This window comes from Hyperoodon ampullatus, assembly GCF_949752795.1.
Source record: "Hyperoodon ampullatus genome assembly, chromosome: 3".
NCBI classification, from domain to species: Eukaryota; Metazoa; Chordata; class Mammalia; order Artiodactyla; family Ziphiidae; genus Hyperoodon; species Hyperoodon ampullatus.
Window position 1 is genome coordinate 132,199,054 of NC_136916.1, and position 20,483 is coordinate 132,219,536.

At 32.8% G+C, this 20,483-nt stretch overlaps 1 protein-coding gene across 11 annotated transcripts in view; it reads right to left on the minus strand.

Moving 5' to 3' along the window:
* Nucleotides 1-1,103: 1,103 nt before the first annotated feature.
* Nucleotides 1,104-20,483, minus strand: part of ERO1A (endoplasmic reticulum oxidoreductase 1 alpha) — a gene marked incomplete at both ends in the record, with an annotated part of 41,639 nt that continues 22,259 nt past the window's right edge. For 5 of the 11 annotated variants that reach the window (XM_079700486.1, XM_079700493.1, XM_079700490.1 and 2 more), the window contains 9 exons: nucleotides 1,104-1,164; nucleotides 2,622-2,755; nucleotides 2,839-2,925; nucleotides 7,184-7,253; nucleotides 7,753-7,999; nucleotides 9,119-9,211; nucleotides 9,335-9,361; nucleotides 15,311-15,357; nucleotides 17,354-17,474. In XM_079700486.1, the coding sequence (XP_079556612.1) occupies nucleotides 1,104-1,164; nucleotides 2,622-2,755; nucleotides 2,839-2,925; nucleotides 7,184-7,253; nucleotides 7,753-7,999; nucleotides 9,119-9,211; nucleotides 9,335-9,361; nucleotides 15,311-15,357; nucleotides 17,354-17,474 (887 nt within the window). Of the gene's footprint in view, nucleotides 1,165-2,621; nucleotides 2,756-2,838; nucleotides 2,926-7,183; nucleotides 7,254-7,752; nucleotides 8,000-9,118; nucleotides 9,212-9,334; nucleotides 9,362-12,593; nucleotides 12,606-15,310; nucleotides 15,358-17,353; nucleotides 17,475-20,483 lie in introns of all 11 variants that reach the window. The other 6 variants (XM_079700489.1, XM_079700487.1, XM_079700491.1 and 3 more) reach the window with 6 other exon arrangements.

The window sequence follows — 20,483 nt, forward strand, 5'->3', positions numbered from 1 at the left end:
AAAAGAATTTTAGATTGGAACTCAAAATGATTCCTGATTCTAAGGCTTATAGTATTATATAGTTCCAGATTTTTTTTCCTGAAAAAAATCATTAAAAAATTATTCACACTGAAGTGTTCACGGTTCAAAGGGCACAATGCCTGTAACTGACTTTCAAATGATTGAGGAAAAATAGTATACGTGTGTATGTATACAGAGAGAGCATGAGAGATAAAGCAAATATGAACAATTAAGGAATCTGGTAAAAGAGTTCTTTGTACTATCCTGGAAACATTTCTGTAATCTGAAATTATATAAAAATAAAAAGTTTCCCCAAAATTTTATTCAGAATTAGGGAAAGTATTATGAGAATAAATATATAAATCTATTCAACTTTTCACACTGTTTAGAAATCCCCTATGCCTTTGAGTTATCATTGTATCTTTCTACACACCAAAATAAGCCAATCAAAATAGCAATATAATTCTAAAACTGATTTGTTTCATACCAAAGTATTGTAGGGTTGCCAGATAAAACACAGAACTCCCAGTTAAATTTGAATTTTAAAGGAGGAATAATTTTTTGGTATAAGTTTGTCCCAAATATTGCATGGAACATACTTGTATTAAAAAACTACTTGTTGTTTATCTGAAATTTAAATTTAACTAGGCATTCTGTATTTTTATTTACTAAATCTGGTCACCCTAAATGTTGAAAAATTTTAGGCTGTTAATAATGGGTCATCATGAGCCTGCTTAGCATTTTCCTATAAATGCTTGTCACATTGGCCATAGTTTTATTTATATTACATCTTCTTACACAAAATTATTAAAACATCATTTACTTAGGGTATATATGAATTTGATAATCCTGATTTTACTTAATATTAAACTTTAAAAGTTGTACCACATTATCAAAGTTTTACTTTTACTCACAATAATATTATACATAGACTTAACACAATTTAAAAAATTGTTTACTTAAAACAATATAATTCCCTTTTACAAAAGCAGCTTTATATAAAATGTTTGGCTTAAGACTGTCATTGCTATTAATGCCTTTGAACGAAATTCCATTCTTTGGCCTTCGTTGTCCAAAAACAGGCACATTTCAACTTGTTTTCTTTAATGAATATTTTGTAACAAGTTCCTGAAGTTTTCTAATTCTTTCACACTTGTTGAAATTCTGTAACCAAAAAAAATTTCACTTAGAAATGATTTTAGATAACTTTTCTCTATAAGTTATTCACTTTCCATTTTCAGAACACAGAAAAAAATTTAAGTAATTTATTTCAGCAAATGTAAAGGTGCATAAACCATTTAATCTATTTTGATGCACTTCAGTTTTTTTTTTTTAACATCTTTATTGGAGTATAATTGCTTTACAATGGTGTGCTAGTTTCTGCTTCATAACAAAGTGAATCAGCTATACATATACATATATCCCCATATCTCCTCCCTCTTGCATCTCCCTCCCACCCTCCCTATCCCACACCTCTAGGTGGTCACAAACCACCGAGCTGATCTCCCTGTGCTATGTGGCTGCTTCCCACTAGCTATTTATTTTACATTTGGTGATGCACTTCAGTTCTTAATCTGACATGTCAAAACTAAGATAATATTGCCCAGAAATTAGCTATTTTTAATTATTCATAACTTAGTATTAAAGTTTCAAAATGCAAAATTATAAACTATGTAAGTATTAAAATATTAGGATATTTTAAGAATTCAGAAGTATATTCATATGCTTAGTATTTAAAGTACATAGATATAAAGTATATAAGCAGTAAAATATGTATTTTAAATATGCATAAGTATATGAACACTTAAACTAATCAATATACCATATTTAGTAAATATACAAAGAATCAAAGCCTTTGGACTATAAAGAGTGAGAACAGTAATTGTGTGATCAAATTGTTTTCACTAACTTTTATAAAAAAGTAAAGATTGTTATTTTAAGTGTACTTTAGCTCTGTTCTCAACCATGAAAAGGGTTGCAAAGTACTCAAATATAACTGTCAAGCTTCTGTATACTAGAGAATAATTTTGAAGGTCAATTACATCAAACCCAAAATATTAGTCATAATTTTTTTTAAGTGAAGTAATGTAGTCCTTAGAAAATGTTATTTTAATAAATCTCTGCATTCTTTAGATAAAATAGGCTAGAAGAAATGTATCTATACTTAAATTTTATAATGTAAGTTCCTTATTTCAAGCTTATTTTCTAATCATTTTGATGCAAATTATTTTTAAAAGAACTATTAACCTTTTTACACAATGGTGAATTCACATGGAAATTTTATGTGTACACCTATATTACACAACATGACTTTTCCAGGACCTTCAAAAACACATTTGAGCAGCACAAATACTTTTAAATAATATAGAAAAAATATACAGTTTCAGCAAGATGAATATTGAAGTCCACTCAGTGAATTAATGATTATAAAAGTCAACAGATGAAAATAAAGAATATTATTTAATGATTGTGTGTATCTACAAAGTTATTTCATAAGATCACAGAATTCTGTAGTGAGATAATTTCACTAAAAAAGGTATTTCTTACCCAGTTTTATCTGAAAGTATACATGTTGCATTAGACTTACTTGGCTAGCAGAAACAATTTTGGTAGAAACTAACCTTCCAAATGCATTAAATAATGATACTATTTCTTGTCTGGTTAGATGGAATTCATAACTGGGCCCACTTTCTGGCATATTTGCAATAAGTTTCTCAGAAAACAAGATCTTCAGAGCAGTGCCCAAACCCTGAGTCTATAATAAAAACAAGAAAAAAAGAAAAATCAGAAAATTCTTTGTGCAAAGAATGAAAATAGGATTGAGCTTGATATGCTTACCTGAAGCTTTCCCCACAGTCGACATTTCAAACAACCAACACAATCCATGATTCTTGAAATATTTCTAAAATGCAGTCGAAAGTCCTCCTAAAAATAATTTAAAATTTTATTAAAATACAGTATACAGTCAAATACTAAGTATTTCTGAGTGCCTTCTGTGTGCCTCACAGTATGCAAGGCACTGGAGGGCACCAAAGTGGGGAACAGAACTGAAGTCAACATCCACAGAGTACCTCCTACACACCGTAATCTTTACATATACAATTTCATTTCATCTTCACCACAAATCCAAAAGTAGATATCATTATAGTCTACACCTAATGAATTAAAAAAACAAGGTTCAGAGAGGTTACATAACTTGCCTAAATTCCCATATCTAGTAAACAGCAAATCTAGACCCCAGCCTGCCTGCTCCAAAACTAGACTATTTATAAATATACGCAAAGGTAACTGAGTTGAGATGTTCTGTTGTATGTGATTATTAACCATATGCCAATATCAGGGGAGGGGGGCGGGGGTCGTATGACATCATTTACCAAAAAAAGAAAGAGGAAAAAAACAAAGGAGGATGAAGAACCTAGGGGGATAAAGACGGGAATAAAGACACAGACCTACTAGAGAATGGACTTGAGGATATGGGGAGGGGGAAGTGTAGGCTGTGACAAAGTGAGAGAGTGGCATGGACATATATACACTACCAAACGTGAAATGGATAGCTGGTGGGAAGCAGCCACATAGCACAGGGAGATCAGCTCGGTGCTTTGTGACCACCTAGAGGGGTGGGATAGGGAGGGTGGGAGGGAGACGAAAGAGGGAGGAGATATGGAAGCATTGTGTAAATGTATAACTGATCCACTTTGTTATGGAGCGGAAACTAACACGCCATTGTGGGGCAATTATACTCCAATAAAGATGTTTAAAAAAAAAACAAAACAAAGGAGGGAGGGAGGAATGAAAACCTTTGGTTTCATAATAGTTAAATTAAAACCCTTCTCTCTGGTATTAATTAGGTAAATCAACCAGACCTTTGGTTATTATTGACATTATTATCACACAAAAATATATAGAATATAGTGAAATCCATGTACCCTCCACCAAGTTTCAGAAAGAAACCATTATAATGAAGCCTCCTATGTATCCCTTCAAAGTCCCATATCCCACCTTCTATAACTATTCTGAATTTGGTGTTTATCATTCCTTTTTTATCTTTATACTTTTAATAGATATATATATATCCATGAACACTAGGGTATTATATTTTTTATAAAAGGGCAACATGCATTAAACTCATCCAAAAGTAGTACATGTCTTTAAGTAATAAGGAAGAAAGAAGGGAAGCCAAGAACATATCCTTCTTTTACTACAGTGGAAATTATTAATTAATCCTCCAAGTGACTCCCTCTGTCCTGAATTTATAGTGGAATCCCAAGCTTACAGTACTTGAAACAGGCAATTTGACACACAGTTCAGATGGAACATTCATTATACCAAATGGCCTATAACTTTGGAAGCATATAATGTTTTGTTGTTTTTCTTACATGACAAACCACACACTGGGCTCAATCAAAAGAGAACAAGACCAAAGATCTAAAAATGGGAATAAATCAGCAAAGATTGGAACCTGCTATTCAAAGCAGACCTCAATTCATACTCTGGGGACAGTCTTTCCCCAGATGCTTCATTCAGTCTGAGACTTTGAAACAGCCATTACATGTATTAATAAAAGATTTACAATAGGATCCCAGATCTTAAATCTTATTGATCTAATACAAAGCCCAAATAATTAATATTAAATGTCACCATATGTTAGCAATATTCTATATCTTGTGTTTCTGTACCTTTTGGACTGAGTTCAGTAAGAGGTCATTCTAATTTTAAACATACTTAGAAAAAATATTTACCCAGCAATATTTCCCTAAGTAGATTTTTGGTGATTTGAGGTTTCCTTTAAACTTGTGTTTCAACCTTGAATTAAAGGAAATTCACACTTTTAACATTAATAACACAGCACTAAAATTAAAGTAGATGTTCTCATCCAATGAGGGGCTGACCTCTGGAGGATTTAATAGTTGGTATAAGAGTCTACAAAATCCCTGTGTAGACAAGCATTTGTTTATAGATAGAACAAATAGCTCACATGTATGCACTATAGATTTCCAAATGGATATAAATTTTATTAATAAAACACAACTTTTACTTTAAAAGTGTTACTAAATGCATAGTGGATTTTTGGCAGTTATATTTTCACAATCAATAGATACTAAAAACACTACTGTCATGGGGAGAGGCCTTGAAAGTTCTTGACTTAGACTCGTAAAGGTTGGAAGCCTCTATCTGAAATGATTGTGCTTCCTTTTGAACACATTGTCTAACCTTGGTATTTGAATCTATGTTCACTAATTCAAACACTTGAATATGGCAGCTCTTGAGTAAATCCCTATGTGGCATGTACAGAGAATAAACTTGGTTGCTTACAAGAGCCAAAATAACATCGCAAAATTAAAACCAAGCACAATTGCTTAAATGTACTTAATATGCTAGAACCTAATTAATAAGCTAGAAATTTACTAGATCAGAACAAGGAGAAAATCCTTGTGACTTCCACAAATGACAATCAACGTCCAATAACCTGAGTATGTTCTAAAGTTAACCCAGATTAGAAAAATGTATGATCCTTAAAATAACCAGAACCTAAATCATTTACAAATTCTCCTTGTTAATTTACACAGTTTTGGAGTCAATACTTAAAATTATAGTCAGTGGGTAGAATAATCAAACATTCTGTGGTTAAACATTGTGATCTATATTCAATGAAACCAATTGACCAAAAACCAATTCTCACCCAATTCTCAGATGTTTTATAAGCCTTCAGGTGAGATCCTATTCTATTGTGAATTGAACACTAAACAATTCTCTTTCATACAAGTCCTCCCTTTCTAACCATACACTGATAGAGTATAAAGGAGACAAGATGAGATTTTCAAATGAACTTATATGACTGTTCAAATCCATTATATTCACCATAAACTGCTATTTTTTAAAAAAGTAAATATCTGATATGAACAAGTTTCCTTGGTGTTTTACTCCTTTCTTGTAAAAGGACTCAGAAAAATTATCTGTTAAATTTCACAGGATATGAAAGCTGAGTGTTTCAGAGTTTCGATAAAATGAAAAAAATGTGAGAAATATTTCTAATCTGCACAATATAAAATGAGTAGATGCCAAAACACTCTCTATAAACCAGCAAGTGTATTAAAAATAAGAAAGATATCAAAAATAGTAGGGAAAAAAGTCTTGTTACAGCATCTTCCCCCTCACTTCTAAGTTCCTGGAAACTGTTTGGGAGGTTATATAAGCACTGAGATATATATTTCTAGCAAGAATGCTTTAAGTAGGAGGTAGATGGGAGGTCAAAAATAACTATTATCTAACAGTAAAAAAATGGAGTGTAAAAAGTATTTTGTTTGCAAGCTGCAAAAAACTCAGGTTCTTTCATTATCGAAAGAAACAAAGAATTAGAAACAAAGAAAGATTGTTTGTTATAAATATTCTGATGAAATCAGATCCAGCCCAGTCCTACTGAGGGCCACCTGCTTTACTTATCTATAGCTTTATAACTGAGAACAGTAATATAATTTTACTTAAGTCCTCAAAAAGACTTAGAAATCCCGAGGTAGAAGCATCTCTCCCTTTAGTGACAAAAATCATGCTCTACACCCAGTGAGCGTTTAATAAATCTTCCCAGTGAGATTTTTTATGTGTAGTATTTTGAGGCAAATACGCACAAAGATGGTCTTGCCTGGGGTCATACCTCTATTAAGAAGTAAGGCAAAGACCAGAGCCCATTTTGTGTGACCTCAGGTCTTCTGTTCTTCCCAGAACTGCATCCTGGTGTAACTAAATTTCTTTAATTCCCAGTGAATGAGATGAACTGACAAAACAATACTGTAACCTCTCCCCCTAAAGAGCATCCTGTAATTTAGCCAAAACTATTTTCAGAATTCTCTCTAGTGAAAGACAGACTAATTCTGCCCCTTGTGCTCTAGATCCCTTTCCTTACATTCATAAGTTCTATTTACTACATGAGAGCATCCATGTGAAATTAAAGCCTTCTGTAAAGAGTACACATTTCTGTTGTTATTTTGAAAACAACACAAACTAGATCTTAAGTTGGACCTGCTTTTGGACATCCTTTTTTCTTGAGGAAAAGAAAGATTATGACTCTGACTTTTCTTCTAATTTCAGGATGTATATCAAGATTTATTGTTAAGAATAAAAACACGGCCTTTATTCATACTTGCATGAGTTTGCATTTAAAAATTAAGTTAGAGTATAAAATTATTACCTTTAGTTTGTTTGCTTCTTTTTTGTCCCCAGCAAAAAATGAATTCTCATCAAAATGCAAAGGAAATGACCTACATTAAAACATAAATAAATAAAATATATTCTCTGCATAGAACAGAAAATATTTTCATGTATTATAAAACATTAAAAGTCCTGCTGATACCACATTTTGCTGGTCAGTGATGAATAATATAAGTAAAATAGAGTAGAATAGATAGTAAAATCAAAATTCTATGCCCCCAAACAAATTCTTATCCTCAAATATAAAAGCTAACTGTATAATATAGTAGAAGTTATGCCCCAAACCCAACCTGTTCAACTAAATATGAAAATAATGCAAGTATCAAATACCAAAAGAATGGCTCTTAAAACTAAAAATATATGCCTTCTAGTACATAAGTCAAAATGAAAACAAAACCAAAACTCAATTCTAAAAGACCTATGAGCAGAATTAGCTTTTAATTATTTTTTAGATAGTTTTCCTTTCTCTAAGTTGAATATTTATGAATTTAATTTTGGATACCACTTGTCACTCTTCTATTAATGTATAAGTTGTAATACACAATTTACTTGATTTCATGAAGTATTTCCAGAAGTAACATTTTGTTTTCTGCATCTTGAACTTTATTTCCAGTGAAGAGTTGAAAATCCTGGCGCTCAAAGAATGGTACCACTTTAGATAAAGCCCTTAATTCTATTAAGTAGAGAAAATACAAGTTCTTAAGCCTTCGTGGACCTTCTCCTTCAGTTAAAATTCCATCAAATCGCTGCTGAAATTCTGTAATGTTATGTCCCCATATTTTTTCCAACCAGGTATCTGAGAAGAAAGAAGAATTAAATATTTAAAAAACTGCATTTTAAAATTAAGTAAGTTTCATTTTACTTATATTAGGTTATTGATGCCTGCAGAAGCTAATTTGATTTTATATTTTAAAATATATAATCAAGGCTTCCCTGGTGGCGCAGTGGTTGAGAGTCTGCCTGCTGATGCGGGGGACGCGGGTTCGTGCCCCGGCCCGGGAGGATCCCGCGTGCCGCGGAGCGGCTGGGCCCGTGAGCTGTGGCCGCTGGGACTGCGCGTCCGGAGCCTGTGCTCCGCAGCGGGAGAGGCCGCAGCAGTGAGAGGCCCACATACCACCAAAAAAAAAAAAAAAAAATATATATATATATATATATATATATATATATATATATATATATATAAAATCAATACAACCATGAAAACTGTTTTATATAATTTAGCCTTTAATAGTTCCATATTAATATTTTATCTTCTAGAAGCCATCCTTAAAAGGAAAATAAACTCAGTATTTTACTGAGAAACCAGGACTAATAAAATCAAATTTCTGAATATAAACATATTCATAAAACCAAGATACAGAAGTCAAAAATGACTATCTGACATTACTAATGAGTTTGAAGCCCTAATTAAAGTTACTATGATTTTGTTTCTAAGAAGTAAAAGATACTTTAATTCTAGAAGAAATATGTTACTGATGAAACTCCAACATGGTCTAATTTTTCAACAGCCTTCGTAAAGCATGAAGAGCAGCAGAAAAAATGCTTTTACCTGTTAAACTCCAGGCCTGAAGCCGGCACACAAATATAAGGATTCTGATACAGTAATATCTAATGAAAAACAAACTATGCTCTTGAGAGCTTTTTTAATTCCCACAACAAAAGAACATTTCCAAAGTGACATGTATGATTTTGAGCAGCTTCTTAAAAGAAGGTGAAGAGAGCTAAGAACAGGCTGAACTTTTCCTTATAAGGTCCATGGTTCTCACATTCCTGATTACTACCATTTAAGAACAAATCTTTTACTGCCTAATATTCAATAGGGTCAATCCTTTCTTATCCAGGTAAATACCAAGAAAATTTTAAGAACACCTGAAAATAAGTGTGGTAAAGTGAATAAAAGTAAAATGTCACATACCTTGTAGAAGATACCGTGCACACAAATGCACATTAATGCTTGCATGGAGGCCAGAAATAAGCTTGTAGAATGCTCTTTTTTCTACACAGAGGCCTACAAAAAGTAATTTGGAAATATAAATTTCATATGTGAAATTTGTAAGGCAGAAAATTAATTTTACGTGCATTTAAAAATGAAAAAAATGTTATTTAAATTTGCTTAAAAATGTTCAATTACCTTCTAGCCAACTGTAAAAAGTGTTCTCTGAAATAAAAAGAAAAATAAGTCACAAGATTGTAAAAATGCCAAAATGTACGTTTTTCAAAAGTTTTAAAATACTATAGCAAAGTTTTGACAAACAGTGATTCAAAGGTCCAAATTTTGTTTGTAAAGGAAAGAGAGAGGTTCTTGGTATGGATTCACTTTAAGTTCTACTTGGCTGCTTGGTCTTTAGAAGGCTTTAGCATTGCCTTAGGTGGCCCCAGCCTCATAACTTTCTGGATAAAATGTTTTATAAGAGGTCAAAACACAGAATTTAAATAGTAAATAAATACATGGAAAAATACTTAGCCTTAGTAACAATTCATGCTATAAAAATTAAGAACTCATTATACACTTTTTAAAATGAGAAAAGTTAAATAAAAATTATAAAATAGTATTGGAGGTATATTATTATATAGTGGTAGTATTATATGCCATTCAATATTTCAAAAGAGCAATTCAAGGAGATATTACAAAAACCAAACATCATTTATATTTTATGACATAATAAGATCACTGTTCATATACTTAGACTTGACAATTCTGCTTTTAGAATTATGGTCTTAAGAAATAACTCAAAATGGAGGTGGGGGGTGGATAATCTGCAGAAAGATGATTATGTTATATATAATTTTTAAAACCTGAAATAATCAAAATATACAAGGCCTAAGCTGACATGATAGAATACTATATACTAGTTAACATGGTTGAATAATATAAAACTATTAAAATGAGAAGAATGTGGAACACGACAATGCATGAAAATGTTTATTTGAAATAATATATAAAAAGGCATAAGAAATAATTATTATAACTGTGAACATTCTATGTATACACTTACTAGTGATGACAAACATTGTATTATACAGTTCTTTTTACAAAGTTGTTTATAGCAATATTAATAATGAACCAAACAAGCATAAAAGTAATGGAAGAAATGACAAAGGAAATAAACAATAAATTTATATATTTAGAGACTACATAAAAACGTAAAACATCTGTGTGTCAGAAAACTTCATAAACAAAAGCAAAATGCAAACAACAAACTGGGTAAAATGCAAATACAACAAAGGATAATATCCTAAGTATATAAAGAGCTCACAAACTGAATAAAAATGCCAAAGTGCCCATTAAGAATGGGCAAAAAATATGAATAGAGAATTCATAAAGGGAAAATATAAATGGTAGTAACAGATAAAAATTGTTTAGCCTAACAATAAAATGCAAATTAAACATATATTGTACAACACAGGGAATGTAGCCAATATTTTAAAATAACTATAAATGGAGTATAACCTTTAAAAATTGTGAATCACTATGCTGTACACCTGAAACTTATATAATATTGTACATCAACTATACCTCAATAAAAAAATAAATAAAAATTCAAATTAAAACTATAAAGATACAACTTTAAAGAGTAAAGGTAAAAATATAATACTTAATGCAGATGAGGGTCAGGTAAAACTAGCAGGCACAATGACTGGAAGGGGTGTAAATTAGCACACCCTTCCAATGACAAAAAGCAATCTGGTCATATGTATAAAGAGCCTAAAATGTCCTTATCCTTTGATCCAGTAGATCCATTTCTAGAAATTTAGGTTATTATGGGTGAATGTTTGTGTCCCCCCTAAAATTCATATGTTGAAGCCCTAAACCCTTCCCCTAACCCCCACTGCTCCCCATGTGATGGTATTTGGAGGTGGGGTCTTTGGGAGGTAATTAGACCAAAGTAAGGTCATGAGGGTGGGGTCACAATGATGGAATTAGTGTCTTTATAAGTAGAAGAAGAGACCAGAGCTCTTTCTCTATCATGTGAGGATACAGTAAGAAGGCCAGCTGTTTGTAAGCCAGGAAGAGGGCCCTCACCATGAACCAGATCTGCTGGCACCTTGATCATGGACTTCCCAGCCTCCAGAACTATGAGAAAATAAATGTCTTTTGTTTTAGCCACCTAGTCTATGGTATTTTGCTAGAGCACCCTGAGCTGATGAGGATATAGGCTAAGGAAGCAAGTAGACATGGTAACGATAATATATAAAACTATAAATATATCTATTATAAAAATATAAACATGTAAATAATAATAATTATCAAAATGTTAGCAGAGAAGCAGTATGAGATAGTAACTAAAGCAAAGACCCTGGAGCTAAACTGCCTGATTTGAATCCTGACTCTGCTACTTACAAATCATAAGATTTTAGCTGAGTTGCTAAACCTTTCTGGGACTCATTTTCCGCCTCTATAAAATGGAGATAAAAATAATACCTCCTAGGATTGTTGGAAGGATTAAATAAACTCATATTTGTAAACTGCTTTGAAAAGTACTAGCATGTCTTCTTAGCTATTATCATTATCAATTATTTTGGGGTTGTGGGATTACAAGTGATTTGTTTCCTTATTGGGAACCTCTAGGTTTTGAGGTTTTTTTTTTTTTTCAAGTTTTGGACCATGACTTGGGGGGAGTAGGAGTGTGACATTGCTTGGGACCTAGCCTTCTAAAGAAATTTTCAGTTCAGTTTTATAATCCTGAAGTAGGTATTCTCTGAATGTGATCCAGTTAGATAATCACCTAATATATCAGCTTTCATACTTGACTAAAATGAATACTTATAAATATACTCATAAATAAGATATTTTCTCTAAGGACAGCCTCTACAGGTTAACAATCTTTTCTCTGATAATGAGAGACAAGTTGAGATCTTCAAATAGTAACAAAAATCATTTCAGTCTCACTCATAAAGCAAAAACATTCTCAAAAAGACAGAGTAAACCTAAAATATGTTAAAACTTTTAGCTTTACAATTAACTTAAAGAGCTGGCAATGATACCTACACCCAAGAGTCACCACAAGCTTGGAAGACGGTAGCTCAACACTCTGATCATGTCTAGAACCTTCCTATATGAGACCTAGCAGATACTAGCGTTCAACCAGTAAAGGAGAAGTTTTCCCTGACAGAGGCTGGGGAAATGCCTAGCTTTCACATGCAATAGGTAAGATGTACCAGTGAATTATCAGAGGCTGAGGCAGGCTGTCTCTACTGCCTGATCCCAGACACAAAGAGTCACATTTCCCTTAACCTATGCTGTCACCTCTAGAATTTCAGGTAAAGATATAAAAATTAACTTTTTCTTTGTCTCACGTGCGGGAAGAAAAAAACAAGTTTGCCCAACAAACATCTGAATGTATAAGCAAATTCATATATGTGATGTATGATAAAGACATTATACTTACCTTCACTTTTCCCTGAAAAAAGAAAACAAAATGCTTATTACTAAAAACTTCTTCGAGATGCTCCTTTTAAACTGCTACACTTCCACAAAAATAAGACTTAGTAGAGGTTACTTCTAGTTCCTCAGGTCACCCACATAAATAAAATCTTAGAGTGAGATGTGCCTGTGACTGCAACTCTTTCTGGTGATGAAAGGAATTATGCCCGATTTGACTAAACGGTTTCATCTCCAAGAGCCTGAATAAAGAGTATTTTCAGCTTGTCCAAGATTTAATATGGGCTGACAGGAAAGAATAATCTAATCTATCATCTGAGAGTACTCTTAAATATCTTAAGGACTCACAGTTATTTGGCTGTCAGAGTCTTTTCACTTATTTATTTGTTCTACAGCTATAACACAGTTTCTGCTAAAGATGTGTGTTATTGCTTCCAAACTCTCGGGACTGACATTATAAAATTTTACCTTATTCAGGAATATTTTTAAAGACTATTTGTAAGATTCAAATTATGCACAGTTCAGCAGTTTGTATGCAGCTGCTCATTAACTATTGAAAAACTGTCTTCATTTTGCCACTTTTTTTTTTTTTTTTTTTTTTTTGTGGTATGCGGGCCTCTCACTGCTGTGGCCTCTCTCGTTGCGGAGCATAGGCTCCGGACGCGCAGGCTCAGCGGCCATGGCTCACGGGCCCAGCCGCTCCGCGGCATGTGGGATCTTCCCGGACTGGGGCATGAACCCATGTCCCCTGCATCGGCAGGCGGACTCTCAACCACTGTGCCACCAGGGAAGCCCTTGCCACTTTTATTTAATGCCATTGTTTATTAAAGTACCATATGCTCATTGCAAATATATGTTAAAAAAAAAGAAGACAAAGATAAAATAAAAAATATCATCCATAACTCCCTCTGCCCAAAGATAAATACCATTTACATTTTGGTAAATGTCTGTTTTCTTTGTGTACAGGATATTTAGATATTATATCAATTATGTTTTTATAAAAAATATATTATAGGGCTTCCCTGGTGGCTCAGTGGTTGAGAGTCTGCCTGCCGATGCAGGGGACGCGGGTTCGTGCCCCGGTCCGGGAAGATCCCACATGCCGCGGAGCGGCTGGTCCCGTGAGACATGGCCGCTGAGCCTACGCGTCCAAAGCCTGTGCTCCGCAACGAGAGAGGCCACAACAGTGAGAGGCCCGCGTACTGCAAAAAAAAAAAAAAAAAAAAAAAAAAAAATATATATATATATATATCATACATACTGTTTGATACCTGCTTCTTCTCTTAAACGTGCTATTGATCACCACTGATATAAATGAATATAAATTTTCAGCAACATTTAGAATGGCTATATTCTACTATATGAATATACCATAATTCATTTAACCAGTTCCCTAACGACAAACATTGAAATTGTTCCCATTTATCTTTAAAATAAGTGAGGGTGGTTAATTAACTTATCAGATCATAATGTGAGTTCACAGTGAAGATGATCTCTTGCCTGGGAATTTGCATTTCATCTGATAGTAAATCAATAGTTTCCACTGAGTACCATATGTGACTCCATATAAATCCAAAAGCCTTGTTTAAAGATGCTCTTTCATTTCTAAGAATGACTAGTCTGCCAACATTTAGGGAACGTTGCAATCTCACTGCCTTCCAGGAGGAAATTCATGTTTATTGACTCTATGAGATCAGCAGCTTTTCAAGTAAATTTAAAAAATGAAAACCATTCCACATTTGCTAAAAGTACATCAAAGATTTCATCAGTAAGCGCATATTCAGAGAACAGGGATATATATTTCCTAAGGAAAAAGCCTGAAATCATACACTTGAAATGGTTTATTCAACAAACTGTTCTGTGTATTATAGACTGGGCAGGGTTCGTGAGTTTCAATTTTACATCCCCTCTGCACCTATACAGTGCCTAGCACATAGTAAATGGTGGATAATCATTTGTTGGAGGAACAAGTGATTTTCACTACTGTAGACAAGACCATTAAATGAGGAGGGTGAATTTCATTGATCATTTATCTAACAAACTATTCCATCTGTTATGTTCCAGACTCTGTATTAAGGGATGAAATCAATAAATGCTGCCCATATGTCCAAAGTACCAGGGTAGATCAATAGATATATAAATAATAGTAAAATAATGCTAGCAAGTGGAAAGAGCTGTAAGAGGAACAAAACAATACATAAGATCACTTTATGAGGAGAGAGAGATTACTTCCAGTTAAGAGGATCAGGGAAATTTGGGCGGGGAAGGCAGCATTTAAGCCAAACCCTGAGTGTAAGTAGAAAATGAAAAATGTTAATGAGCTATAAAGTCATGTGAATTTGAAATCAGACTCCCAATATATACAACAATTTCAAGTTTTAGGAAAGATGTGAGGCAGAAGTTTTTTGATATTCATTCAACTAAAAGATGAGTACAAATAGTAGAAAGCCTGAACACACACATTCTGCAAAAATGCATAAAAGAATAAATGTATAACTTAAACTTAATCCTATGATAGTCTAACACAATGAACTTCATTACAAAAATACTCCTTACTGAAGTGTAATATTTTCAACACCAATTACTCTGCAAGAATGAGACATAACTTCGGTGAAAACAAGAATATATGATCTCAACTGCTCTTGCCAACCCTTATCTTGCCTTCTCCTTCCTTCTAACCAAAGTTCACTGGCTGAAAAATAACAGTGCAAATAAATAACTCACCGTGACCAGAAGCCAAAGGATTTAAAGGTCTTTTAATTGTCTGTGGCCTACAAACAAAAGAATTAAAGTATAAAGTATAAAATATAAATATGTTACCCATCATGTTATAATTATTTAAGTAAAAGTGAAATTATCTCGAAAGTTTTTAATGACTATATCCAAAATAAAATTGTTTTACTGACCTTATAAAATACTTATTTGCTCTAACTGCTTTAAGGGAGGGTAGTTATTTGTTTTAGTGATAATAGTTTCTGATCTTTTCCCATTGTAGCAGCTAGAAAGTCATTTCCTAATCACTTCTTCAAACAAAGGAAGAAAAAAATACCAGTCTAGCTCTTCTCCTAGAGTTACTAATGTTTTTATATATATCATATATGTGTGTGTGTGTCACAAAGTACACTCCTACTTGAAAGACAAACAAGCAAAAAATGTAAATATCCAACACAAGCACTAAAATAAAAAAGGGAAAAAACAGTGTGGGTAGATTATTTTCCACTTTGGTAATTTTAAGTACATCAGTTTGCCCTGAGGCCATCAAGTTTGTTATGATTTCAATAATAGGTAGTTTTTAACAAGAAAAAAAAGAGAGAGTTAGTATGTCACTAAAGTGTTTTTAAATCTCAAAATAAATATTCATTAGTATCTTTAGTAGAGTGTAGGGATTGTTTTAATGTCCTTTTATCTATTTTACAAATTTGCACAGCTTGAGACATTTTGAGAACAGAACATGTAAGTTGTATTTTAACATCCTCAATTTAGTGCCTCATACATTGTTTATAGTTTAGAAATATTATGGGGACCATGATATAAACTAGTTAGGAAGTAACTACAAAACTTATACAAAATCTAAAAAATGCTTTAGTTGGACTTTATTTTAGTTCACATCAAAAAAAATTAAGGAAAAAAAGCTTTAAAGTCAGCCAATAAACTCAGTAAACCAAACATTCCTAATAATAGTCAAGAGAATTTAAATGAAATACATGGCAGAAATGAGTAAATAATGAAAACTCTCCACTTCCCAAACTGTAGAAATTCTGCAAGTCAAAAAAAGAAATTGCTGATCTCTTATGCGTATATTTGACATAAAAAGTGAAATGTATTTTTGCCACTTTTGGGAACTCCAGAAATCTTCCCAGAACTATCCCCATCTCTGAGATAGCATAACGCTTGTGTGCACACAGGCGCGCACAAACACACGCATCCCTTCCAAAAACCAGTACATACATTGTTTACAGCCTAGAGGCTTACAAGTGGACAAACTTGAAGCATGTCTCAGTCTCTCAATGATCAAATTGACAGCTTCCATTGTAGTGGGTAACAGTACAAAGGGGGTTCTTCCATTTACTAGATCTTTGACACTAGACAAATCACTTAACCTTTCCAACCCTCAGTTTCTCCGTCTATAAACAGTGATGACTACAACACAGGGGTATTACAAGGACTAAAGGAGAAAATGTATGTAACATGCTTAGCACAATACCTGGCACACCGTGAGTGCTCAAATGTTACTAATTATAATTATTCTCTGAAAAGAATTTAACTTTAAAGCAGGTAAAATAACTATAGCCACAAAAGAGGAGTATAGAGCACCAAAAAGAGAATTAGGAATTATACATCCTAATCTATTCCCTGCCACTAACTATATGATCTCTCCGGCTCTAGGTTACTTCATCTATAAAATGAAATTCTAGTACAGCAGAAACTAACAGAACATTGTAAAGCAACTATACTCCAATAAAAATTAATTTAAAAATTTAGATTCTATAATTCACTTAAGGAACATTTGTGAAATGCCTACAATATTCCCATAAAAGTCTAACACTGTTCTAAGTCTTTTAAAGAACAAAAAATTATTTGTTGAAACGCATGTCCACATGTTTCCCCGGAGGGGAACTGGATTAATGAACAAGTATGTTTCCATGTCCAAATACATCCTTTAATAAGGTGAATTTGATTTGTTCTGTTAAATCATTGTGATTTTGTTTGTTTATAGAGAGAAATGAACACATCTTTCAGGAATTTTGAAATGAAAATGACACGTACTTAAAACAGTTTTCTTCATAGATGACATTCCATATCTTCCAAGCATCTGGTCCCTTGTAACCCGTGTAGCGCTCAGGATTCAGGAGCAAATCGACATATTCAGCATCAGGAGACTGTATGTCTGTAAAATAAAATGTTTTAATAATCTTCCTTCTTTTCAGTAACCTTAAAAAGCTAATATGACCAGACTGTATTCCATCGATTCTAAGGCACTACAAATGTAACAATGCATCTAGGATTTAAAAACACCTTTTTAGGAGAAATCCTAAAAAGAAGGGAAAAGAAGGAACAAACACAGCCACATTAAATTACACACTGTTTACAAAAGCATCTTGGTTTTAGAAATGGTAAAAAAAAAAAAAAGGAATATGTGAATTTTAGAATTGAAGGGACATAGTAATTCAATTTTTATAAGCTATCCAGGCAAAGAATATACCATACATTTCTCATCACATTAACCACAAGCAGTTCATCAGTAACTAAGGTAAATGAAGACATATTAGTACCATACAGTTTATTACCAAATACTTCCTTCTTACATGACCACCATCAGGATGCACTACAAAGCTGTCCCACAGGTATAATCCTAAATATTCAAAAAGTTATAAGCAGGATGATATTTGTATCAGCATTATTTATAAAAGGGAAAATCAGAAGCAACCTAAATGTCCAACAGAGCAGAGCATGGTCTCTGGAGCGAGAGTGCCTGGGTTAGAATCCAGGACCCGCTACTTATTCACTTCGGAACCGTGGTCAAGTTATGTAAATTCTCTATGCCTTGGTGCCCTCATTTGTAAAATGGAGATAATACTCATAGCATTACTGTGAGACATAAAGAAGTTTATATGTGCAGAGTGCTTAGAATAACAGTAAGAGTATAATAAATATTAACTATGGCATTGGTATTATGATATATCTTAATAGACCATTTTACAGTCAACAGAACTGTTAAGTACAAAGGCTGCCTAATAAAATGAAAAGATAAGCATTATAGAAAAGTTAATTACAGAGATATATGGAAAACATACCAAAATTGGTGGGATATTGGTTTCTCATATGTTCTATAAATTTGTATAATGTGTTATAACTTTAAAATAAAACCAAAAAAATATGGCCCCTGCTCCTCAGTGGCTTTGGGGAATTAGTTAATAACACAGTAATACCGGACTCATCGATAAAGCTTAACAGTATGAACCAACAAAGAATGAGGAAGTGAGTGAAAATGGCCTCAAAGCAACCAAAGTAGATGACAAAAATCTGAGCAGAAAGATGCTTACACGAGACTCCATCAAGCTCTCTAGAGTACCTACTTCTCATTTAAAAAACAAAGATAAAACTATGCTTGGTTATTTTTATCCCAATTCACAGTTCATTAGAGTCACAAATTAGGGGAAAATTTGCTTCTAGAAACAGCCCAGTGACAGCACCTAGAAATAACAGAGTCCAAGGCAGAAGTAGCAATTAAAATAACTAGAAGTAAAAATAAAACTTTAAAAAACAAATCTGCATGGAGTCACCTAGTTCAGGAACAGATCTCTGTTCATCTCAATTAATACTATAGGTATTACCTCAGTATAGCAAACTATAATAAATTCATAAAAAATAACTCTGACCCTTAAAATATATATATAAATAACACTCAGCATCTAGTACTTTAAGACAGAAAACTAATCACCAAGGAATGATTAAATTTTTAATATCTTGCTTTGTTAGAGATAAACATTAGTTGACATAATTTTACTTACAACAAATACTTCCTCTCTCCCAACTTTACTAAAAAAAGGGTTACTATAACCTTATTTTGCCAGGTAACAAAAGCTCAAATTTCTAATTAGAATTTACAAAATACTTTGTATCCTCTACCTACCATTTACATACATTATTTATTCCTTACAAAGCTGTCCTTTTTTTTTTTTAATATTTACCCTCCTTTAACAGAAGAAACAAATATAAATGGACAAGTTATTCACCCAAGATAACAGAACTCCACCATATAAGGAGTGACTTATTGATTTGTGACACAAATGTAAGCATGTAGTCTTAAAAGGATACTTTGGTTAAAGTATTACCATTCTTTCTCTAACACTGCAGGCCTAAAAAAAATTATGCTGCATGTTATAAGTTGAATTTTATCTCACATAGCAATGTTTAAGCCAAAGAATCCTTGCAGAAAAGATGGCAAAGTTGGGGTTGGGAGAGCATTTTATTCCCCTTTCTTTACTGGCCTAAAGCTAGATATAAGTCTACAGTTCTTTACCCAACACCCTTGGGGCCAAATGTATTTTGGAAATCAGAACTTTTCAGATTTTAGAAAGGTAATACAGTACATGCAACATATGTTCAATATTATTCTAGCAGGGACTGGGACAGCAACCTTTAATCAAACACATAAAAACATGAATAGAAACATGCAGTAAAAACATGAATATTCACACTGAATGAATCTGTACTAAATTTAAGGAGAAAAATGTTCATTTTTCAATGTTTTCAGATTTGAGAATTAGGAATAAAGGATTATAGATATGTATCTGCCAAAATATGGTCATGATTTTTATTAAGGAAAGCATATGTATCTTTTTTTTCCAAAATGAAGCCACAAATTAAAAATAATTACTTTCCCTTTTTCTTCCCTCTTTTTTTTTGGGGGGAAGGGGTGTTGCAAGATTCATCTTTTGCTTATAATTAAAATGATCTATATCGTTCTTTTCACTGATTTTTTAGAAGATCATTAATCTGTTCCAAAAGAACCAAAGAAGGATACAAAAACTCAATTTGGTTTAATTTTGTTTAGCCAATTAAAAGGCTAACAAACTTACAAAAAAGGAGATACTAAAAAAAAGGAAGACTAGGAGAATCTATAAATCTAAATAAATAAATCCATAAATCAAATGTTTCTAATGGGTTCTAGGGCTCCTAGATTTTAATCATACCAGAGCTCTGGCTTAGTTTTAGATGTCACAGACATAACTCATGGTTCATTTTTCTCTTTTCCAAAAATAACACAGACCATCATTAAGGAAAATATTTAACAATCCAAGGCCAATATATCAAAAGCAGGTTTTTGCAATCTCTACCTTTTATCTATTTATGCAAAATACCTGTACATATCACAAAAATTATATGTATTACT